Source organism: Carassius auratus, chromosome 39 (genome assembly GCF_003368295.1).
Source record: "Carassius auratus strain Wakin chromosome 39, ASM336829v1, whole genome shotgun sequence".
Classification (NCBI taxonomy): Eukaryota; Metazoa; Chordata; class Actinopteri; order Cypriniformes; family Cyprinidae; genus Carassius; species Carassius auratus.
The window spans coordinates 7,108,273-7,133,351 of NC_039281.1; the positions used below are offsets into that span (position 1 = coordinate 7,108,273).

General features: G+C 36.7%; 1 protein-coding gene across 2 annotated transcripts in view; it reads right to left on the reverse strand.

Annotated features, from left to right (window-relative positions):
* The window catches only part of LOC113057822 (glycine receptor subunit alphaZ1-like), a 45,222-nt gene extending 42,872 nt beyond the window's left edge, over window positions 1-2,350 (reverse strand). For both annotated transcript variants that reach the window (XM_026225353.1, XM_026225351.1), the window contains exon 1: window positions 1,521-2,350. In XM_026225353.1, coding sequence (XP_026081138.1) covers window positions 1,521-1,567 — 47 coding nt within the window. In that variant the 5' untranslated portion in view covers window positions 1,568-2,350. The remainder of the gene's footprint in view (window positions 1-1,520) is intronic.
* Window positions 2,351-25,079: the final 22,729 nt, after the last annotated feature.

The window sequence follows — 25,079 nt, forward strand, 5'->3', positions numbered from 1 at the left end:
CACTGGCAAGATAAGGTGAATGCTTCTTTGGTACATTTATTGTTATAGAGGATTCTTATGTTTGAGATAATCAGTGTTATGAAAGAATAATCCATATGTGGACCAGCTCGAAATTGCATCTGTCAAATTAAATATTCCTTTTTAATTAAACTGGAAAATATTAATTAATAAATCTGCATAAACATGGGAGCATAACGGTGGTGTGAAACTTTTACAGGCCTATAATTTGTCATATAACTGCACTCAGTCATTTAATGCATTGTTCCTTGAATGAACAAATGGATAATGGATGGATTGATATATATCATTATTATTATTAAATCAAATTATTATTATTATTAAATCAAACTTTTATTATTTAACAATAATCTAAATTAAATAATCATAATAATAATAATAATTATTATTATTATTAACATTTAATAATGTTTTTATCATAATTTTGTCATAATAAACCATCATTTATGCTGGGAATTTTATTTTGTTTGTTTTTGAGAGGTTCCCAAAGAAACAGGACAGTGTATTCATTAGGTATTTATTGCTTTTACATAATTATATATTTTAATATCGTTTTCAAATATACTTCACTAAGAACAAAAGTTTGCAACGCACGCTAAATGTAATAATTTACGAAATGTCATCATTTTTTCACATAAAATTCAAGGCATTAATATTTGCCTACAAAACCACAAATGGCTCTGCACCCCTTTACCTAAATGAATTACTTCAGCATTATGTGCCCTCCAGAAGCTTCAGAAACTATGCATTATTGTGCCATTTGAAAGAGGTACAAAATCACTTTCACACACTTTTTCATTAACTGTTCCCTTCTGGTGGAATGACCTCCCCAACTCAATTTCAGCAGCGGAGTCCATAGCCAGCTAGAAGAATATAAACACCTTGCTACATGTTCTGCATTAGACTAACCAAGACTTGTTCATTTGCACTTACACATATTGTTGCTATTTTGTTAATTTAGTTTTGTTAGTTAAGTTGCTTTGAGTAAAAGCATATGATAAATGACTAAATGTCAATGTCGTCTTCGAAAACTATTTTACGAATCTCAACCCAGAACATTACTGAAAAAAATTATTATTTAGCCTACTTTAAAAAAAAAAAAAAAAAAACAACATCGCACAAACTTTTTAATAACAGCCCAATTCATTAGAAACAGTGAGTTGCCTTCATGCCTGTTGATAACATTTAATTCGTCAAATCACCACTAGTGCTCGCTGTTTAGCCGATTTTAAAGGGAATCCTTTCCATTTCTGACTAGGTTCCCTGAATGACACGGAATTATGGTTTATTTTTAATTAGCATACATGAGATTACAGTTGATGAATTAGCATACCAGCGAGTCAATCAGTACTTGAAATGATCATAACTATTTCCTCGAAAACAATATTCCGAGCAAAAGTAAAGAAACCTAACGTCATATCGTTGAAACAAAAGAATATCATAAACAAAATAATAAAAAAATAAAAAAAAACACTCCTGCATTATAACAGCGCGAGACGTACCTGAAAAATACAATAGTTTCCCACAAATAAATCCCGAGTGCGAACATCGTGTCAGGTTGGAGATGAGAGGACGGATGTAGTTCGCTACAGCTCAGTGCACGCTACAATTCCTTCTTCTCTCACTTCTGAGGTGAACAATTCGTCCTTTACTCGTTTCAGATTCCCAGGAAGGCCAAACACATCTCAGGAGCATACAGACAAGGAGCTGGTCATCTTCCCGACAGCGGCTGTGCAGGTGAAGCGGAGCTGCGGAATTTCAGGTGGAAGCAGCGCTGTGAAAAACAACTCGATGAGACCAATTGAGATGTTCATTCCGGACGATCCATAGCAGCATTACGTGCGCAGTCGCCAATATTCAAAGACGCTCCATCGCAAAGATTTAAAACAACCGAAACTATGCACAATATCTCCTCAGAGCGCCGGGATGTCTCCAAAGTCACTGGAAATATATACATACGCGTTGGTTATTTTTGGTCCGCGCTCCCTTTCACGCGCGTCCCTATGAACAAACGTGCCGCTTTTACGAGCCACGCGACAGTTTTAGCTACCTCTGGCTGAGGTAGTCTGATTTAGTGCGTTCTCGTTTCCCAGGGGTGAAATGTTAGCGCTGCATGAAGCTACTTCCATTGTCTGGTCCAGTTAGGAGACGCTGATCATTTTCGGTTTCAATGCCTTTCTTGAATCCTCGTCAGAAAAGCCCAAACGTTGATATTTCGGCACACAGAGCTTGTTCCATCGCTCATAAGCCCCTCAGCCCCGCTGTATTTCTTGCTGCAGTCATTTACTAAACTCAAAAAGCACCACACACTCTCTCAACACACGCCCACATGCTGCTGTCATTGGTCTGAATGGCACTACAGACAAATGCCTCCTCCTCGGATTGGAGATGCGCACTGCCATATGTTGGACTTCGAGGACTACGCTGATTTGGGGATCTATATGTGCATTTATGCATGGCACAATTTTCAAAAACATACTACAAAAAGACATTGCATGGCAGAGAGCTTCTGTGCCTATAACTCAGTTCGCGCCACTGCCAATTATGTTTATTAGATTGTCGAAGATAGAATCTGTTTTGTTTATTTTAAGCAAAACTTTAAAAAAGTATAACAAACAACTATTATTTTTAAAAACATTTATCCATTCACCTTTTGTACGGCATGTTGTTACAACAAGGTACAAATATATATATATATATATATATATATATATATATATATATATATATATATATATATATATATATATATATATATATATATATATATATACATATTAATAATAAGTACACACATGCACTGCAAAAAAACAACAACAACATTTGTGTCATTTAAACACGTTGTTATGTGCAACTGAAAATTACAAGAAACTGCAAATTAATGCACAACAAAAAATATAAAAAATTGACCAACCATTTGTAATTCTACAAAATCAAAACGGGAAGATATAACGATTCATTTATAACGATATAACGATTATGACGATATAACGATTCATTTATGGTCAAATGTTGTCAGGGTAGATATCAATGAACGCACACAGGCACATCAAAATGTTTTAGATCTCAATTGCATAAAAAATGATCATATATATATATATATATATGTGTGTGTGTGTGTGTGTAAAACCACTAAATTCTCCTGAAACGTTTTAATAAATACATTTTTAATAACACAACAAAACTAAATCAGCACTAGCTAATCACACACAAAACCATATGACCTTCAACTGCGATCAGCTGTGGTCCTTTTGATCAGCTCAGCATGAAAGGACCTTTCCTGGAGTGTTTCAGTCTTCGGTAGAGCAACTGAAGCAAACAATCAACTATGGGTGGTGGCAAGGCACTGTCAAAAGATCTCCGGGATAAAGTTGTATGTTAAAATCTAAGAAAACATATCTCAGAATGCTATCAACACAATAATGTGTGTTATTTTTTGACACGTTTTTGCAGTGTGCAGTTTTAGCATAATGTTTCTAAAAATGTTCTTTCCACTTAATTCTATTGATATCACAAAATTCTAGGAACATTGATTCGGAACATTCCAAAAATGTTTAAAATGTCCAGTTTCTTTAATATTAACAGAATGTTATTTAGAGGTTAGTATGATGTTCCTGAAATGTTCCTTCAACTAAACTGTTATCAACAACTCATCATTTTAGGATCTTGATCTGGAACTTTCAAAGAACGTCTGGTTTCTAACAGAACATTATTTTCATGTTCACTTCTTTAACCAGGTACAACTGAGAAAAAAAGTTTCATATTTTCAATTATAAAGAATTATAACTCAACAAACAAAACATTAAAAAATGCACTTAATCATATTTCTAATTTAGAAGACAAAATTCGAAACTAATTTCAAAGGGTTTTGAACTAAGCATTTATAACTAAATCACTAACTGTTAGAAAACATGGAGAAAACATACTTTGGTGTAATTAAAGACTTGTGTCAAAATTTGAATTACTGAGATTTATTCCATGTGACAACTAGCCCCGGCCTCCCCCTCATTATTCCTGCTACAGACATCAGGAGTGAAGTTCACTGCAGCTCAATGTCACTTCGCTGCAGGCATAATAACATGTACAATGTTTGCCAGCACAAAGCAGCGAGTGTAAAAACAAACATGACATAATCATGTCAAACATGCATTTCAAATAAACACTCTCAGTGTATACAGTCAGCATCAAATGAATATGATACCCGAGAATAGAATTGTGAATCATGGTTTATTAAATGTTAAGTATTAAATATCTTAAAGTAATGTTTTAGCACAGGAGCATTCACTGTTATCAGTTTGAATAAAGACAGGGGCTGATCTACAGGGGTGGCATATAGGGTGGCAGTTGGCAGCAACTAATTAAAGGTTGGTCAATTTGAAAATTTACAAGCGCGAATCTTTTGTGATTGGTGATCCCGCTCCGAACTCCCGAACTGATTCAAATGATTTGTGATCCCCAGACTGACTCAAATGATTCGCGAACCCGCTTTGAACTCCCGATCTGACTCAAATGATTCGCGAACACGCTACGAACTCCCGATCTGATTCAAATGATTCGCGATCCCGCTCTGAACTCTCGAATTGATTCAAATGATCCGCGAAGCCTCTCTGAACTCCAGAACTCCTCAAATTATTCGCGATCCCCATAACTGACTCAAATGATTCGCGAACACGCTACGAACTCCCGAACTGACTCAAATGATTCACAAACACGCTACGAACTCCCGAACTGACTCAAATGATTCACGAACACGCTACGAACTCCCGATCTGACTCATATGATTCGCGAACCCGCTCCGAACTCTCGAATTGATTCAAATGATCCGCGAAGCCGCTCCGAACTCCCGAACTCCTCAAATTATTCGCGATCCCCATAACTGACTCACTTGATTCGCGATACCGCTACAAACTCCCGAACTGATTCAAATTATTCTCGATCCCCATAACTGACTCAAATGATTCGCGATCCCGCTACGAACTCCCGAACTGACTCAAATGATTCGCGAAACCGCTCCGAACTCCCGAACAGATTCAAATGATTCGCGATCCCCAAACTCTAATAATTTACAAAGTATTTTAAGAATACACGTTAAAACCTTTGAATAGGAGGTTCAGATTACAATATTATATACAACGCAAGATTGCTAAATGCTGAACAGGATGACAGAATGACAGGACTAATGCAATAAAATACAACTTTAAAATGTTTATTTCCATTCACGTGCCTGTGTTATGCATTACCAGAGAGCCAGATCATTTTATATAGGATAAACAACAGATCCTTCCACTTATTATACATTCGGACATGTATCTATCAATAAAAGCCAAATCAAAAAAATGCATTAGTCAGATACCAATGAAGAGAAATGTCTAAAATATACTGTAACTAAGCACTGAATTAACATATCTAATTGTTATCTAATGAGAAAATGCTCCTAATTTAATCCACTTGTTTCATATTATCAGTGTGACGAATGTCAGTTTTCAATGGTGCTATGCACACCCCGTCACTTATTGTTCAGGCGCAGAAAGCTCTTACTTTCATCTCACATCTCCATCAGTGGAAGGTGAATGAGCTGACTGAATCATCTAGATTAGTATTTCCCAATCCATGGACCGTGAACTGATTCAACACTGCACATTTCTTTTGAATATCTCTTTGATAATTCAACTCGGAAAGATTACTTTACAACAGAAATGAATTTTCAATAACTAAATGCATCAGCAGAGATCACTAGCCTTTATACCTTTTAAATACACAGACAGACAGACAGACAGATTTTATTTTATTTTATACAATACAGTTTTATGAAGCTGGGTTAGATTCTAGGTGTAATCAAGGTCGTGTTTCCTCTAGAAAGGCCATGAAATGAAAATGTGTTATATGCTTCATCATAAACGAGAAGCTTTTTCAGTAGGAGACACAAACTCATACAGTAAGTTCAATGTAGCGTGTTCATATTATCTCTCTTGATGAAACAGCTTGCTGGTAATCATCTTTATACATGTGGTTCAGCAGCAATAGAAATGCACAATAAAACATCTTCCGCATGCATTTACAGCCGATAAATTAAACTGGTAAATAATGTGAAGATAGTGATGTGACTGACCTTTGGTGGTACGCTATTCTATTCAGCTGGTGTCAGACTGACGTATACTATTGAAGTAATAGTGAACGCAATGAAAAGTTTTGCTGAAAATGTGCTCACTCTAAGGCCATCCATGATGTAGATGAGTTTGTTTCTTCATCAGCTTAGGTTTTGGGGAAATGTATCATTACATCACTTGCTCACCAATTGATCCTCCAAACAGCTGATAAAACCATCACAATAATACACAAGTAATCCACACCACTCCAGTCCAACAGTTATAAGAAACAAATTTATCATTGAAGTGTTTTAACTGTAAATGGTCGTTTCTGGCAAAAATACCAGTCCATAATCCATGATAACACTCCAGTGAAAATCTCCTGTTGTCCTCTCACATTAGAATCTACTTATATATTAGTTTAGATCTGTTTTGGACTTGTAAACTGCACTTGATCTGTGAATATTTCTATCCTGATGCAGATTTTTTTTTTCACTGGAGAAAGCAATATCATGGATAGAAAACATCTTAATGGTGGATTTGTTTCTCACAAACATGCAACTTTTCACTTCACAAGATGTTAACTGATGGACTGGAGAGGTGTGGATTATTGTGATGTTATTATCAGCTGTTTGGACTCTCATTCTGACGGCACCCATTCACTGCAGAGCATCCATTGGTGAGCAAATGATGCAATGCAAAATTTCTCCAAATCGTTGAAGAAACAAACTCATCTACATTTCTAATGGCCTGAGGGTGAGAAGATTTTCAGTAAATGTTCAACTATTCCTTTAAAAATAAAGGTTCCAAAAGAACATTTTATTCAGTGGAACCTATTTATATCCATTTAAAATGAGCTGGAAAAGCTATCCTTTGGGGAAAATATAGATGTTATTTTGCTTCCTTGCTTTCTGTCTAGACTGATCATATTAAAACACAGACCCATTTTACCAACTGGGAAACACTTTCCATGTCTGTATACAACAGGATGGCACATAACGGTGATCATTCATGCTGAATGGGCACACCTGTGTTTGGGATCGAGTCTCTAGGAGCAAGGATGCATTGGAGAGCCAATGTTAGCAGGTCACACATGCCAATTCTGGGATCTGTCAGCGATTTTTCAGCCCTCGCTGCTGCATTGATGCCGATTTCTCTTTAGAAGGAACACCCTGCTACAGAAACGGGACGAGAGACAATTTGCTAGTTATGATTCCTTCCTCCATCTGGCTTCAGTTTTATGGGAATTATGTGTCTAGCATTTTTTATGGGGATGATAAATCCACCTGTCTCTGAAGTGAAAGAGCACATCCTCTGGTTCTCATCCAGGCTCAAAATGATCAGAGGGAGCGCGTGCCGCTGATGCCGCGTGACAAATCGGCAGAAGCTGTTGCAAGATTATTTGTCTGTTCTGACAAATTTGTTTATGTGTTAACCGAGTGGCTTATGAATGATTCTACCAACTTGTCGGAGTAAATTACCACATTCTGTATCGGATGTGAGAGCGCTACCATCATGTCTTCAGAAGTATCTCATGCATATGAAGAGAGGAGAGCTGGCTCATTAATTTTAACAGGTGCTATTTCAAAGCATCCACATGTACTGTTGTCGCACACTTAAGATAGCTATGAAACCACTCCCTGACCGCAAACTCCCAGCCCTAACCTTGACTGATGGCACAACCACCTCCGGCAATCACATTAAAAGCCACATTTGTTCATATTCGCACAGGGAACCACATTTTGCAATCTCCTTGATTTAGCCAGACTGATAAATCGCAGGGCTGGTGCTTTACTGCCACAGCGTGTTATGTCCCCAGCATTGACTGCCCTTGAAATGAGCACTGTCCTATTTCAAAAATAATACTAGTGATGCATGTTTTGAGGTTGCAAAGACCTCTGAATTTGACCACTTGGGGGGGGATCAATGGGAATCTGAAAATCTGAGGAATGGACCGTGTATTAATTAATTAATTGTCATGATACCAAGGACCCCCAGATATGATGATCTGTTTGCAAGGTATCCCCTTCTTAATTGATAAAGACAGCTATAGTTTTGTGCATTTCAACGCATTTATACAGTATGAGAAAAATATTAAGTGTGACAGTGTGATATTACATAAAAAAAATAACAATAATAATAAAAATAATAATTTGGGTTTAAAAGCATAGGGTCAGTCATTTTTTTCTTTGAGAAATTAGTACTTTTGACATAATTGACAAATTGACAGTAAAGATATTTATAATGGTGTGAAACGATTTCTATAAATAAATAACGTTCTTTTGAACTTACTATTCATCAATGAAACATGGGGGGAAAGTGTGTCACGTTTCCACAAAATTGTTAAGCAGCACAAATGTTTTCAACATTGATAATAATAAGAGATCAGTATGATTTCTGAAGGATCATGTGACACTGAAGATCGGGGTAATGATGCTGAAAATTCAGCTTTGATCGCAGGTATAAATTACATGTAAAAATATATTCAAGTAGAAAACATTAATTTTAAACGATATTAATATTTCACAATATTAATTAATTTTTTTTTTTTTTGTATGTGTGTGTGTTTCTGATCAACTTAATGCATCCTTGGTGAGCTTGAAAGATTTATTTCAAAAACATAAAAAAAGCATCCAAATTTACAGGTGCTTCTCAATAAAGTAGAATGTCATGTCATGTTCATTTATTTTAGTAATTCAACTCAAATTGTGAAACTTGTGTATTAAATCAATTCAATGCACACAGACTGAAGTAGTCTTTGGTTCTTTTAATTGTGATGATTTTGGTTCACATTTAACAAAAACCCACCAATTCACAATCTCAACAAATTATAATACTTCATAAGACCAATATTAGTGAATTGTTGGCCTTCTGGAAAGTATGTTCATTTACTGTACATGTACTCAATACTTGGTAGGGGCTCCTTTTGCTGTAATTACTGCCTCAATTCGGCGTGACATGGAGGTCATCAGTTTGTGGCACTGCTGAGTTGGTATAGAAGCCCAGGTTTTTTGACAGTGGTCTTCACCGTCATCTGCATTTTTTTGGTCTCTTGTTTCTAATTTTCCTCTGGACAATAGCCCATAGATTCTCTCTGGGGTTCAGGTCTGGTGAGTTTGCTGGCCAGTCAAGTACACCAACACCATGGTCATTTTACCAACTTTTGGTGCTTATGGCCGTGTGGGCAGGTGCCAAATCCTGCTGGAAAATGAAATCAGCATCTTCAAAAAGCTGATCAGCAGAAGGAAGCATGAAGTGCTCCGAAATTTCTTGGTAAACGGGTGCAGTGACTTTGGTTTTCAAAAAAAATACGGACCAACACCATCAGATGACATTAGATTAGATTAGATTAGATTAGATTAGATTAGATTTGATTAGATTTGATTAGATTAGATTAAACGTTATTGTCATTATGCAGAGTACAAGTACAGAGCTAATGAAATTCAGTTAGCATCTAACCAGAAGTGCAAGAATATAGTGTTTTATATGCATATAAGTGCAGAGTAAATAAAGTTATGATTTACAGAATGTACATGGGGAGTTGCTATATACAGTATTGAGCAGAGTATATACAGAATATAAATAGAAATGCAATGTAGAGATTGTATGTATATTATGAACAGAGCAATGAAGGATTATATATATATATATATATATATATATATATATATATATATATATATATATATATATATATATATATATATATATATATATATATATATATATATATATATACATTATGAACAGCAGCAACGTGAGAACAGTGATAATAAATGCAGTTGGATGAGTGTGCAAAAGTAATGTCAAACAGTGTATTCTATGCAAAATAACAGTAGTGCAATGATATTTTTGTAGAAATAGTTTACTGTGCTTTGTACAGTAACAACTTTAGACAGTTTACAGTGCGATAGCTAGAACAGTGTGCAGTCTGTGCAAAATATGAGTAGTGCAAAAAAATTTATGTAAAGTACTGTGACCAGTGCAGTAATAAAGCAGGTGCCGGTTAAATTGGTGGTGTGGAGTTCAGAAGTGTCACAGCCTCACATTGCACCCCAAATCATCACAGACTGTGGAAACTTAACACTGGACTTCAAGCAACTTGGGCTATGAGCTTCTCCACCCTTCCTACAGACTCTAGGACATTGTTTTCCAAATGAAATACAAAACATGCTCTCATCTGAAAAGAGTACTTTGGACCACTGGGCAACAAACAGTCCAGTTCTTCTTCTCCTTACCCAGGTAAGACACTTCTGACGTTGTCTGTGGTTCAGCAAATTCCTCGACACGTCTGTGTGTGGTGGCTCTTGATGCCTTGACCCAAGCCTCAGTCCATTCCTTGTGAAGTTCACTCAAATTCTTGAATTTATTTTTGCTTGACAATCCTCATAAGGTTGCGGTTCTCTAGATTGGTTGTGCATCTTTTTTTCAAAATTTTTTCCTTACACTCAACTTTCTGTTAACATGCTTGGATACAGCACTCTGTGAACAGCCCGCTTCTTTGGCAATGACTTTTTGTGGCTTACTCTCCTTGTGAAAGGTGTCAATGATTGTCTTGTGGACAACTGTCAGATCAGCAGTCTTCCCCATGATTGTGTAGCCTAGTGAACCAAACTGAGAGAACATTTTGAAGGATCAGGAAACCTTGTTGAGATTCTAATTTGTTGGGTTTTTGTTAAATGTGAGCCAAAATCATCACAATTAAAAAAACAAAAGACTTCTTTAGTCTGTGTGCATTGAATTTATTTAATACACAAGTTTCACAATTTGTTTTGAATTACTGAAATAAATGAACTTCACCAAGACATTCTAATTTATTGAGAAGCACCTGTCCTTTTAGATATTTATGTGTTTTATTAATATTAATTAATTAAAATTGTTGCATCCCCTTATGACCACAAAGTTTGAAACCCACCACTTTAAATGACAAGGGTCTGAAAACAGATCAGAAAAACACTGAAAAGCCCTTATAACAACATGTCTTCTTCGTGCGTTTATGGAGAGCCCAACAGATTTGTAATACACCACTATCTGTTTGTACTGATAATATCTGTGCCTTCACCACCCCAGCGTATGAATTTCAATGATCAACTTCATTCTAGAGAAGAGAAATGAGAGTGTCTCTGTTGTTAATTGCGCTCTTAAGGTGTTAGGGTGAGCCTGCTGAGTTATTGAGCTCTCTCGCTTCAGCAGAATCAATGATCATGGAGCGTTCCTGCAGCGTTTCAAGGTGGGGAGATTATGACAGTTAAGAAAGTGAGAGCTGGGCAGAAAACACCTTGTAAAGTATCTAAACCACATGGTGGTACTTGTAAATACAATGAAGGTTTTATGGTTCTCCTTCCCACCACAGTAGGAGTTTATTTCCAGTGGGCTAGTGTAATATCATCCCGTCCACTGCTAGATGATGACCTCTAATTTGAACTACAACTAAAGCAAAGGGAATGCAGATGAATTATGCATAAGTCTTGTCTGCTGGTACTGTTGGTCTGAGGCGAATGCAATTACACGTCCCTCAGGAACTAACCTAAAGTTACTGTATAGGGAGGATTCATGTATGAGGAGTGGAGTGTATCCTGAGTGAAACAGAGACATACTGTAACTATTCAGCTGAGTTTTAAATAAACCATGGTGGATTTTTAGTGCATAAATCCAAAGTAAATTAAATCATGACTTGTACTGCTTTCAAGGTGATTCATTTCCTAGAAATCTAACCTATGCCCTTTACATTGTTAGCACCACAGTCTACTGCTATCATCTTACTATATAGTTAGATACGATAGAGATAGAAATTATTATTATTATATTTTTTAAATACAGTAGGTTTATACATTTAACATGTATACATTAATTTATACATCTTCATATTTATACATTATTTTTGTTGTTGTTTGATTAACATCGATGACACAGACAAGTATTTAATTAGGCTGCTGTTCCTTTAAGACCCAATGCATGGATGTAATATACCGACAAATACCCGGTTTCACCCAACTGTTTACTTTCACTTAAGTCATAACCAACTGTATTTACGTGAGATACTCCACTAAATGGACATACTGACAACTGTGTGTATTTGACAATACAGGTGCAAGGAGAACTGATTGTGTGTCATTCAGCGTGATTTCGCCTGTCCCGCCCACACTAACTGCAAGTTAATCGATAACGAATTGTGATTGGGTGGTAATTTGGATCAATGATGGCCCTGGCTACCTTTTGGTTAGGCTGTTTTCACGTGACACAACTCTACTACTACTCGTTCTGATCCCCTTGTTGTAAATAAATTTTGAAATATGGGACAAAACATGATTTTTCTGAATATGTCAAGGTTTTTTGGGATGATACCCACTAGCCGAAAGCATGCAGTGTACAGCTAACCTCAAATGCACTATGCACTAAAAGCCAGAAAAGTCCGTTTTGATTTCACGAGCTCTTAATAGCTCTCTCTCTACGTGGAGAGATTCAGTGATTCAGGACACCGAGCATGTGAGCAATCTACCGATCGATGAACCTGACCGTCTGCTGAGATCAAGCATTGTGCCTCTTCTGCATTAACATCATTGATCAGCAAACGCCCCTGTGCTGACCAACGGCAGAGAGGCTGTTGAAACCAGTCTCCCTAAATGCTTCAAGAAAGACAGTTTGCATAATCCAGTTGTCAGTCTGAAGAATCTGTCCAAAACCAAGTCATTCAGTAATGAATACGGCCTTCTTTATCAGGTTTTCAGACCTTCGAATACATGCAAATCCCTGCATAGATTAAAATAACATAATGGCAGCTTTCAGGTTTCAGAGTAGGAGTGAATAGAAATGCTGTCTTTCTGTTGGAGTAATAATTGACAAGGTCAGCAGCGGTTGACATCTGCTTGTCCCACTCAATGCTATCAAACAGATCTGACTTGCCCCGGAGAGGAGAGTCAGCCAGCCAAGGGACCCGGGGAGCCAAGACAACCCCAATTCATCGACTGCCTTGTCTACACCTTCCTGTGGAGAGCGAATTTGCAGTATTACAACCGGTTTGACATCCCAGGTGTCTAATGTATAAAAAACACATGAGTATTTCTAAGAGTCCCTCATTTACCTACCGAGTACTGTTTACAGAAGCACACTGATTACATGCTGTGCATGATGGGTGATTATGCAATTAGTCTAAATACAACAGCAGTAAACATGAAATTGCAACTGGCTTCCAAAACAATAGAAGAATGCAACTAGCCAGGCATTTAGAATATTTTCCTGCTTTTTTTGTAGTATTGTTTCATGTAGGCCACAGCCCAGCTGGATTTCCAGAGGGCATTACAAGCAGATGCAGTATGCAAGAAGTCGGAATGAGCAAAAGCTGTGTGCCGCAAAATCAAATTGAAAGGATCAAACAGCACTTGATGAGTCATATGGCAGGATATATGTAGAGTTCTCTGTGCAAACACAGTGCATGACTGAACACTTGAGCTTTTAATGAAATGCGTATATGAACAAGCGATTAGCAGCAAGTTTCGTATGACAGAGAGCTAAGTACAACTTTTCTGTTTGACTAGAAGCTGCTTAAACAGACCCATCATTACACCCTTTTGTGGCATGATTCCCAGTAAAATATTTTTGATAACCCCTTATGTGTCAATGGGATTGACGTATACCTTCCTGAGAATCATTTTCTCTGATAATATTCATTTTCTCTGATAATATTTTATCAACTGAGTCATGTGTGCATATATACATACTAGTATGCATACACATTAGTGAGTGATATGCATGATATGCATTTTAAAATGCTTATTTTGCTTGGCTGCAATGTAAAGGACAATAAATGGTTGCATTGCAAATGATATAACAACATTGAAAGCTAAGCAGTAGGCTTTGCCAACCGGTTTCTTTGGCAGTGACTGAAAGCTCAGGTGATAAATGGTTTAACGCTTGTACCAACATTCGCCTTTCAGGAAATCAGTTCAGGTGAATGTCACATGACGTAAATAATATTCATGACCAAAGCTGCCTTCACACTTTTCTACACCTTGCTAACAGCATACTTCAATGTCCGAACAATTAGCAGTCTCTTTTTAGATGGTTTTTGCATTTATTTTTAATTCCCAGAGGTCAATATTAATGCTAATAATAATTCAGCAGCAGATACTTTATAGTAATGAATCCCAGTCCTTCAGACTGATAGAAGCTGGTAGAAGTTTAATCACAGCTGGGATTATACATGAAAAACGAATTGATTATTGGTAACACTTAACAGTTTCATTAGTTAACTTCACAATTTAAAAGGTTAGGTTATGCTACTTTATCTATACACGCAGGTAAATTTGTCTTGCAGTAAAATGACAGTGACAACCATCCATAACACAAATTCAAAAACACAGTTAAAAATATAACACAACATACCTGTATAAAAAAGTATAATACAAGATACATGATATAAATTCTCCTAGATTCCCTTATCCTTCAGGTTAATTAACAGGAACTATATAATAAATAACATGAACTTACCTGTATTTTGAATTTTGCAGTCCATTGACGTGTTTAAGGGTTAATGGAAATTATGTAAAAAAAAAAAAATGATTTAAAGGGATGGTTTTTTACATAATTTCCATTTATTTGCTAGTGCTCATAACACTAGCACAGAATCAGTTCAGAATCAATCACCAAAAGAATCAGTTCGGTTCAGGTGCTCTGTGTATCGGTTTGCTTCACACTGAATCACACATGTACAGTATCATCAGCTCCTCGGTTCATGAATCGGACGCGTCTGACAGAAACTGTTCTTGACTCGTGAATGAGTCAATGTTTTGTTCATTAGCCACATTAAAAAATTTAACAGCTTAAGTCATTTGTGGATTAATGCGTATTGGAGACTCGAACCGTTTAAAACGATTCAGTTCGATTTGGTGAACTGGTTCAAGAAGATCCGGTTACATCGAATGATTCGTTCGTGAACCGGATATCACTACACTGTTGTGTTTTGAACTCTCACAACAGACAAGGAAGAGAAGACAATGCTGAATAAAGTCGCAGTTTTTGTTATTTTTGGACCAAAATTTATTTTCGATGCTTCAAAAAATTCTAACTGACCCTCTGATGTCACATGGACTACTTTGATGATGTTTTTCGTCTTTAAGTCTTAATAGTGATATACATATTTATTTAGTGTTACATCATTCTATTGAAGGGTATTTCTGACTAAAAGGGAACTAACAAGTTCACTTTATTTGCCTGTTAATTGATTATATTATGAAATGCACACATTTTTTTATATTAAAATATAATGTTTGAATATTTAAATGATGTATGAACTATGCATTTTCATCAATAAGTGCAAAAATATGAACATTGGATAAAGCCAGGTTAAAAAAAATATGAATAGAATGCTGTATAAAATCAGGCACATTATATATGAACAACATCTTTTGTAAAAAAAACAAAACAAAAAAAACTTTAGATAGGAATAAAACGGGAAAGTTTGGTATAGGAAAGTGCCACTGAAGTGGAGACTCCTGGCTCATGCAGAAGAAAAAATAAATAAATAAAAATCTTGTTTTCATGTTTTGTAATTGAAATCGAAATCAATAAAGTGCAACAACAAAAACACTTAAAAGTGTATTTTTTCGTGTATTCTTTCCACTAGTCTGTAGCAACTTGAAAAGCAGCAAGAAAAGCCAAATGGCCCAAACAATTGCATGAAAAACCTTTTTATTTTTTTATTTTTTGCCTTGCCTCTAGAAAACATGTGCAGTGAAAATTAAACATCGCAACAATACAACCTGAAAAGACTCTATATCACAGCAGCCTTGTTTCCATTACATGAAATAACATATTGCATCTACTCTGACTAAGATATATTGCTCGGTGTATATACAAGAATAATAATATTTGTGGACCTCAATGGAAAAAATCTTCCCATACGGCTAAACAGTAAATATTACTAACAAGTTCCCTTGATGATATTATAACCCAGCTTGTGTTTGATCAGTGTTCGTGCTGCAGTACTATTACAACATGAAACGCATCTCAGCTGTGTCGTGCTTCAGATTCACTGCACCGTCACTCCTGTTTTCATCAGAGTGATTTCATAGGATGGAGGCAAGGGCTCCTTGCTAATTACACTGAGTGCTTTGTTGTGCGATCTGCAGTTCAGCTCTCTGTGATGGTCTCTCACTGGTCTTGACGTTCACATCAATAGCAGTTTGAGAATTATGGATTTTCAATGCCTGCAACACAAGTTGCCTCTTGATTAGAAATTCTGCATGTCTTGTGTTCACAAAGTGCATGTGGAAGGTCAGATGTAGGAAGCGTAATGCAGGCGAATCTGGGTTTCAAAGTCTGTGTTACTCGTTCAGGTGGAATCAACAGTATCCTCTGACATGTCAGAGCTGTGAGACTCAAAGGCCTTTAGTCAAAATGAGTAATCCTGCATTTGTAAGGTGATGTCCTAGTTTAGTGGAAGATTCCCTTTGAGACCTTTTCCGTGATTTACCTGCAAATAAAAATGTTTGCTGAGAATTTTGCCCATAAATGTGGTGTTTTGGTGCGAAACAAATGCATATTAAGCCATGATCACACTGGACACTGAGCATTCAAAATCTCTTAGGACATCATACGAACAAGTCATGTGCTAGAGATTCTGTTTAAATGAATCGTATACAGTACTGTTCAGTTAGGTGTCTACAATATGTTTATTAATAAATTATCTAATGCTCACCAAGGCTGCATTTATTTGATAAAAATACTGTAAAACCCTAAAATATTATTACAATTTAAAATAACTATCTTCTATTTAAATATATTTTTAAATGTAATTTATTCCTGTGATGCAAAGCTGAATTTTCAGCATCATTACTCCAGTCTTCAGTGTCACATGATCCTTCAGAAATCATTATGATATGCTGGTTTTCTGCTCAAGAAATATTGATACATAATATATAATGTTTGATATTTTTGTGGAAACTGGTGCTGTACAGTTCTAGAAAAGCAAGGCAGATCATGCTACTCTTCTACATTCTTCACCTCCAACCCAAAAGATGGAGAACTATGCCGTTCAAATTACATTCAGCACTCATTCTGTGTGCATGTTTGCCTGATTTGCATAATTCCTTTAGTGAACTGGGGATTAACCCCCCCCCCCCCAAAAAAAAAAAAAAAACTAGTAATTTCGAGTAAATTCTGCAATTGATCTTTTATGAAGTTCTGGATATATGACCACACCGTGAACGCATAAAAACCATGCTGATAAGTCTTGCTGTGCTCTATTAAGAACGGAAGGAGACAGAATGGGGGAAGGAAAGAACATGTTTTCTCAGAAGACAGTGCTTCCAGGAAGAAGAAAAAAAGGGAGGGTGCTTCCTCAACACCGAGGTGTGTATTTTATGACTTCATTTGGTCTGGGACAGGCTTCAGTTGCAAGCCATATCCAGCCTTGCATCATGATGAATTGTGGTAGGCGGCTGGCCAGGATGAATGCAATTCACCGAACAGCTTTTCTGGTGACCCTGCTATTGATACCAAGGACTCCTCCAAATTATCCAACATCTTCGCTCGCATTAGTTTCGTGGCCAAGACTGTCAGAGTGAGAGACTGCAAATTTTGAGCGCTAACTACAGAGATGTTGTAAATAAAGGTCTGAGGACATATTGGAGAGGGAGCGTCCCCCCGTCCCCCCGCCCCCATCCCGTCTCGATCGCTGCACTGCTGCATTCAATCTATGTAGGTCTGAACTGCTGCTAAATTTAAATTCTATATCCTGTGACTGTCACAGGCTCCTGCCTTCAGGTTTATTGCCATCAGATTCTCAGCTGAACATGCTGCTGCATGAATATACTTCATTTGGAAACTTTTTTACTTGATGTCAACCTGTCAGCGTGTTCCCTATTCCCCAAATGTACATTCTGGGAATACTCGGCCACATTCAGCTCACCATTCTTCCTACCTGACTGTGGGGCAAATTCACTATGTGTGCTACTTTTGCCCAGGAGGACTAATAAGACTAGTGGGACATATACTGTATGTCATAACAATGTTTCTGCAACATTGTGAAAACACATATTTATGATGTTCAAATAGCCCAGGTATTTGTTGCATTAGGAGCCTAAGACAAAAACATGTTTATCAAACATTTCACAACATGCAATATTGTCCCAAGTGTCCCAGTTAAGTACATTTTAAAACTTAGATAAAACATCCACAAATATTACAGCTTGGAGTAGTTTTATCGCTGTAGTTAAAAAAAAAAAAAATGATGTTTTTATCCTGAGATTTTGAGTCCGCTTTAAGGTATAGTTCTTCCTAAAAAATGAAAATTTACAGAAAATGTACTCTTCCTTAAGTCATCTAAGAGGTACACTGTAGATGAGTTTGTTTCTTTATCGGAACAGATAAAAGTGAGAAAAATTGGAGTAATGTAGCATTACATCACTTGCTCAGTAATGGATCCTCTGCAGTGAATGGGTGCCGTCAGAATGAGAGTTCAACTGATAATAAAAAAACATAGATCATAAGTAATCCACGCGACTTCTGTTCATCAGTTACCATCTTGTGGAGTTAAATTTGCGTGTTTGTTTTAAATGCATCCACCATATCTATAATATTGTGTTTTCAAGTGAAAAGGTAGTCTTGTCTGAATCAGGAGAGAAATATGCACAGAACAAGTGAAAAGAGTTTTAAAGAGATATGTGGGTGGATTTTGATGTGAGAGGACAACAGGAGACTTTTTTTCACAAAAGGGAAGAGTTATTAATGGATTCAAGCAATGGCTAAAATGTAAAATGTCTTGATGGATCTGTTTCTTACAAACACACAGCTTTTCACTTTACAAAACGTTAGTTGATAGACTGGAGTGGTGTGGATTACTTGTGATGTTTTTATCAGATGTTTGTGCTCTCATTCTGACGGCACCCATTCACTGCAGAGCATCCATTGCTGGGCAAGTGATGAAATGCTACATTTAGTATTTGTTGGTAAAATGCTACAAAACTGCAGTGCAGTACTGCATATTTCTGTTTATTCTCATAAGTTAATTGCATGTCAACACATTATTTGTTACATTACTTTTTAAACCACAAAACTGGTTTCTTTAACATTTTTAAAACATTGTACTGCATATATATATATATATATATATATATATATATATATATATATATATATATATATATATATATATATATATATAGTTAGTATTAGCTAGATTAGCTGTATTTTATTTAAAAGAGATTGCATCTATTAAATTATTTCCATAATTCCTTTTGTGAATTGGGTCCTTAAACAACACAGTGTGTGCAACTGTGTAAACTCTGTGATTCATCTTGTTAATTATCGAAAATACTGTGAGGCTAGTTGATTTTGCTCAAACATGAGTGATATTACATTTTTTAAATCAAAGCAAGTAAGCAATTTAGGGTTTTACTTTCCCAATTGTATGTTTGTAAAAATAGAACAAGCTTCCAAGGGTCTTTTTTTATTTATTTATTTTTTTTAAGAAAGAGAATCAAATTCAAATGGATGTTGTCTGGGAACAAAGAAAAGCCTCCGCAAAAGTCAACCTTGGTATAAGAGCTGCTGTTTTGTTTCTACGGCTTGGAAACCTGTAGTTGCCAATGAATATACTTCTTGAATACTGATCAAGCAAGCCTTGCAGAAACATACTTTAATCGTCCCACCTGCAGTTCTGATAACTACACAGAGACATAGGAAGTTTGTTTGCTCATTTCAGGAATGTTTCAACCATTTGTTTTACACAATTTGAGTGTGTAGCGGCGTCAATAGTCTGTGGTCACGCTTTGAACATTACATTGCCAGTTTAAGGCTGTCTTAACATAATACGGCAGATGTTCATGGACGGTCTGTTTGCTGAAGTGAGAGAGTACCTGTCTAAGGACGTACTGTGAGCATGAAAACATCGAGACAGAAAGACAAAACAGTATTTAGAATTATTTGCTTCAGAGACTGATTCCATGGATGTCTTCAGGGGTTTTGTAGGCACTTCCTCATTTCTGATGAGCATACTTTTGTTTTCAATAGGTTCAATTCTGGAATCTGGCTACACTGGTCATACTGCATGTTTCTAAATAATTAAAAAGGATAATCTCAAATGAGTCATATTTTTTTGAATCAGTGTACTGCAGTCCTGATGCAGGTCAGCTCAGAGTTCACGTTTTACCTGGGTACATTACGAAAACCTTAATTAAAAAATTTAACAACATGCATCATACGAGTTAAAGCAGAACACGTGATGTGAAGCCTTATGTGTCATCACAGAGCCACTAAAAAAAATATGAAAGATTGATCCAAGGACTTTAAGAAGCGTGATTAACTGACAATTGAGATTAATCAGAAAGGGATCACTTTACTCAGCCCTATTTATGAGGCAATACATGTCATAATCCACTGCTTCAAAACCGAACCACTGTAAGCAGCCAATCACAAACACTCATTAAGAAACTATGCTGCTGCTTCACAGACACGATTATTTAATGGTACATGCCAAGCTGTTTAGCTAAGGTTGAAACAATGTTACAAGCATCACTGCATAAATTATCTTTAAATGCATACAATATATAAGCCATAATGCCATTCTGTTTTCATCACAAGCTGACTTGCAGCCTGTTGAGGTCCAAGAAGGCAACAAACAGTTGTCAGTTGGACGAGATGCATCTGTTGGCTCACATCCAGACCACATGTCCTAAAGGTGCCTGATCACTTCATTAGGCCGCCACCTGGGACTATAACTCACTTTATTTTTCAGTTAGATGTGGCAAAATCAAATTCATTGTGGATTAATCATAAAAGTGGACCTCTCTCAAGCTAACAGCTCTCAAATAGTGTGTAAAATGCACAGCAATTTAGTGGGAGTTAGAAATCTGAGGGTGCAGAAATGATCAGCACTGAGAATTCTCCATCTTTTCCAAAATGGCTGATTAAGGAGATTAATTAGCATGCAAATGAACTTGCTTTAGTGCTGACTTCAGTGGAGTGGCTAAAACCCTTTTGAATCAATAAAGTACACTGGGATTGGGCTGCCATTATAGCTTGGTAATATCTAAATAAAACGAGAGTCTGCGGAATGAAAGGTGGAAAACACATTTATGAGGCATGGGAAGGTAATAATCAAATATTCATAGCAGGAATTAAAGCCTATTTAAAAAAATAGAATAGTTGAATAGTTTCACTGAAATTTTGTTTCATTAAAATGGCTTTAATATACAGTAACCATACAAATGTCCCTCATTTACTAGACACAAAATCATGCATATGCTAATTAGCCCCGCCTCCACTACCTGCTCCACTTTCACTTGGTTAAATGAAGTGAAATGTTACACAATGGCAATACTGAGTTAATTTAGCAAAACATGTTTGAAGCAGTAACTGATTCCAAAGAAGAAGACGAAAGGCAAATAATTCAAGGTCATCTACAAGTCTGGATGTGTCAGAATGGTGATGCATTTTATACATCGCTCTCGACAAAGTCAGACATGTTAAAGTAATTGATATCAGTAAAAGTGTAGTATCCTTTTGTTTTTTGGCATGCTAATTACAATTTGTATAACCGTAATTTATTGGTTAAATCATGTTAATGTAAAATAATGGTTACCATGGTTTAGATTTATTATTTAATTTGTAGTAAAAACATGGTTAATTTTCATAAGGGAAACCACATACCCATTTCCTATCTTAGACAGCAACCATCTTAACAAACAAACGCTTTGATAATGGTACAAAACAAATAGCCCCATCCCTTAAATTGACAGGTTTGGTACACTGCACTTTAAAGGGGAAAATGCTCAGCAATGCTGTTGACTGATGAAATCTACACACACAGGGTCTGAAAGCATATAAAAAAGAAATAAATAAAAAACACCAGATAGACATGTAAACAACAATAAAAACCTGATTTTCACCACAGGGGTACTTTAAGCTCTGCATGGTGGTGTTCCCTGTAAGAAGAGCTTTTATACAAGGTCTTTTTTCTGGACTCTCTTTGGTCTCATTTAGCACTCTTTCACTCTTCCCACCGCAATCCTCCACAACACAACCACTCTCTGCTCTCCCTCTCTCTTTCTCCATCCGTCACTCACAGAAACGCCCCACACACAATCACAGACCCCAAATACAGCCATGCTCAAAACAGAAAGATGCACAATTGGTTTCCAGATTGAGCTAAATTCGTACATTTCCACTGGATTCAAAACGCCGCGGCTTATTAATCATTCCATCGATGGGAAGATTTTGCAGCACCTTTGCAGGCAATTAATCATTCTGTCAAAAGCGATAGTTGTTATTCACTGCATGTGCATTTTAAAGGCATATCTAGGCAGGGATTGCTGGCTCAGACGCAGCACCGCACTGGCCATGCACAATAGATCCTGGCCACAGCTCAGCGCTGGGTGTAATTATATACATTCATAGCCGTCTCGAGAGGAGCAGCGCTGGATTTCATGAGGCATGTGCACTCAGAGGCCTCCGTACTCTGGCAGTGCATGAGGAATTACCCTCTCTGCCCAGCATGGCAGCCACAGATTCTGGTGGCGATGGAGGTCATGTCCTCATGCAGCAGTTTTGACAATGTGCCTGGAGTAAGTTGCTAATTCAGTCCCATCTCCCTCCCTCCCTACCTCTCTCACTGCCCCATCTCTTTTCTTCCCCTCTCTTTTCATCATTTTCTTTTTATGTTGGATATATACATGCACTTAAGGTTATGAAACCTTCAGCTGAACAATGCTTCTGTGTAAGGCTCCTGTACAGGCTCCAGGAAAAGAGCGAAGTCGCCACACCTTTTTAATTTGTCCTGGCCTTAGTGGGAGGTTTCGGTGACAGCTTCATTTGGTAGCTGTCATTCCAGTGTATAGGACACTTAGACCAGGGTGTTGTCACCTTGTAGGTCATATTTGACTTGAATCTTGAATCTTTTATTATGACTCTGGGCCACTGAGGTGTTATTGCTCAAGGTGAATAGACCCAGAACCTTTGAAATAGAAAGAAATCCCATTTTAATCCCTGTTTTGAGAGCATTTTCCAGACACACACTTAAACAGCATCTCAAAAAAAAAAAGAAAAATCATTTTTTAGGCATTCCTAAGCAATGGTAATGCATTAAATGCATACATAAAAATAAAAAATAAGAATGCACTATTTGATGGGGAACTAATGGCACCCTTGATGTAAAATGTGCCTATATCTGGTCGATGAGGATCAAAACATATACTTTGTTTTTATTGAATATTGATTGAGCAACACAAATTGTGAAAGAAGAAATTTGTGTTAAAATAGAAAGTAGAAGACAAATTTGAACAGTATTTCGCAATATTACTGTTTTTACAGTATTTTGACCAAATAAATGCAGCCTCAGTGAGCAAAGGATAGAAAAAACATCAAATTCTTTGATGAATGCAAAATAATAGATAAATAAATAAATACCTTTGCACCTGTAAATAAAAACATTAAATAATAAAAAAAAAATCATAAATACATTTTGGACAATGCAACATTTTTAAAACTACTAATGACCTCAAATCATCTATCATTGTAGGCAATGACCTCATGGGTTCACAGTGAAAAACAGGTATTTGGAAAAGTAAACAAAGCGCTGCTCCTCAAATCAAGTGAAGGTTAAGTACTGGTTTTCCCTCACAGAAGACCTCAGCTGTTTGCTCAAGTTTATATTGCTTTATTTTTCTTTACACTGTAGCAGATCTCGGCTCGGGCTCATCCTGGGCTCACTTTCTTTCCAGCAGTCATCATCCAATCAGCATGCAATGCTCACAAGTCAAAAGGTCAGAGCAGATCTGACATAAAGAGAAGATCTCTGCTGTAGACACTTTAGTGCAGCTCCATTTACTGGGACTAAACGGCCTTGCTTAACCTTGCATACCAGCAACTGGGTGAGAAACAACATGAACAGAGCGTAGCTTTTGTCTCTGAATTCTACAATCAGACAGGCTCAGTACAAGGTGCTAAATGTATTACCTCTAATCCAGATGAAATTACAGTTTCCAGGCCAGGATAATGTCTCAGAATGTGACAGTGGCAGAATGCCTCTTATCTGAGTTGTACATAAGTGCTGATTTTTCTGCTCTGTGCCAGAATGGGAATTGCTTGAGATTTGAAGTTCACAGACCTTTGGATTTGTGGGATTTGTACCTTGCTTTACATGTATAAATATGTGGGAATACAATGCTGAACGGGAGGTTTAGGCCTCAAATAGAGATAAATAAAGGAAAGTGAAAGTCTCGACAGGCATTCAGTCAGAAATGAGTCAGCGTTGCAAACTAGAGAACCATCACAGACACATTCAGAGCTGTTTGGAGAAGGGATTACAGTTCACTTCCATTCATTTGTGCATTAAAATCTAAAATTGGGTATCTATTCAGACATGGACTCCTTCATTTTTTTCCATTCCTCATTTGACTTCACTAAGGGGCGGATCTAGAAAAATATTGATGGGGTGGCGAGAAGGGGGCAGGAATTTTTGAGGGGTGGCAACATATGGCAGACGTATATATACAGAATTTAGTCACAGTTATCACAGTTTGATGATAAATATATGTGCACACTACAAAAGGACACAGGCTGCCATTTACAAACTTAATCTCATGCAATCAATGTCTTGCATTTGAAACAGTTCATATAAGGAATAAGTGACCATACCCCATAAGCACCACCACACTCACTAATGCATACATTATGCTTCAATATGTAATTAAGAGCATTATAAAAGGTTCAGCGTTATCAATATGTCAATTTATTATAAGAACACAAAATTTTAACAGCCAATGACATTTACAGATGGGGAGACTCAAATGATTTTCTACTGTTTAGTGTTAATCACCATCTAACTCAACCAGTCTAGAGCTACATTTAGCCTTAGATGTTATATGAATATGGTCCCTGAAGCATAGGTTTTTATTAGCTGACAATAATAATAAATAAATAAACATTATAGTTACAAATACAAATTAACTTTTAGAAATTGTTTTTGAAAAATATGGT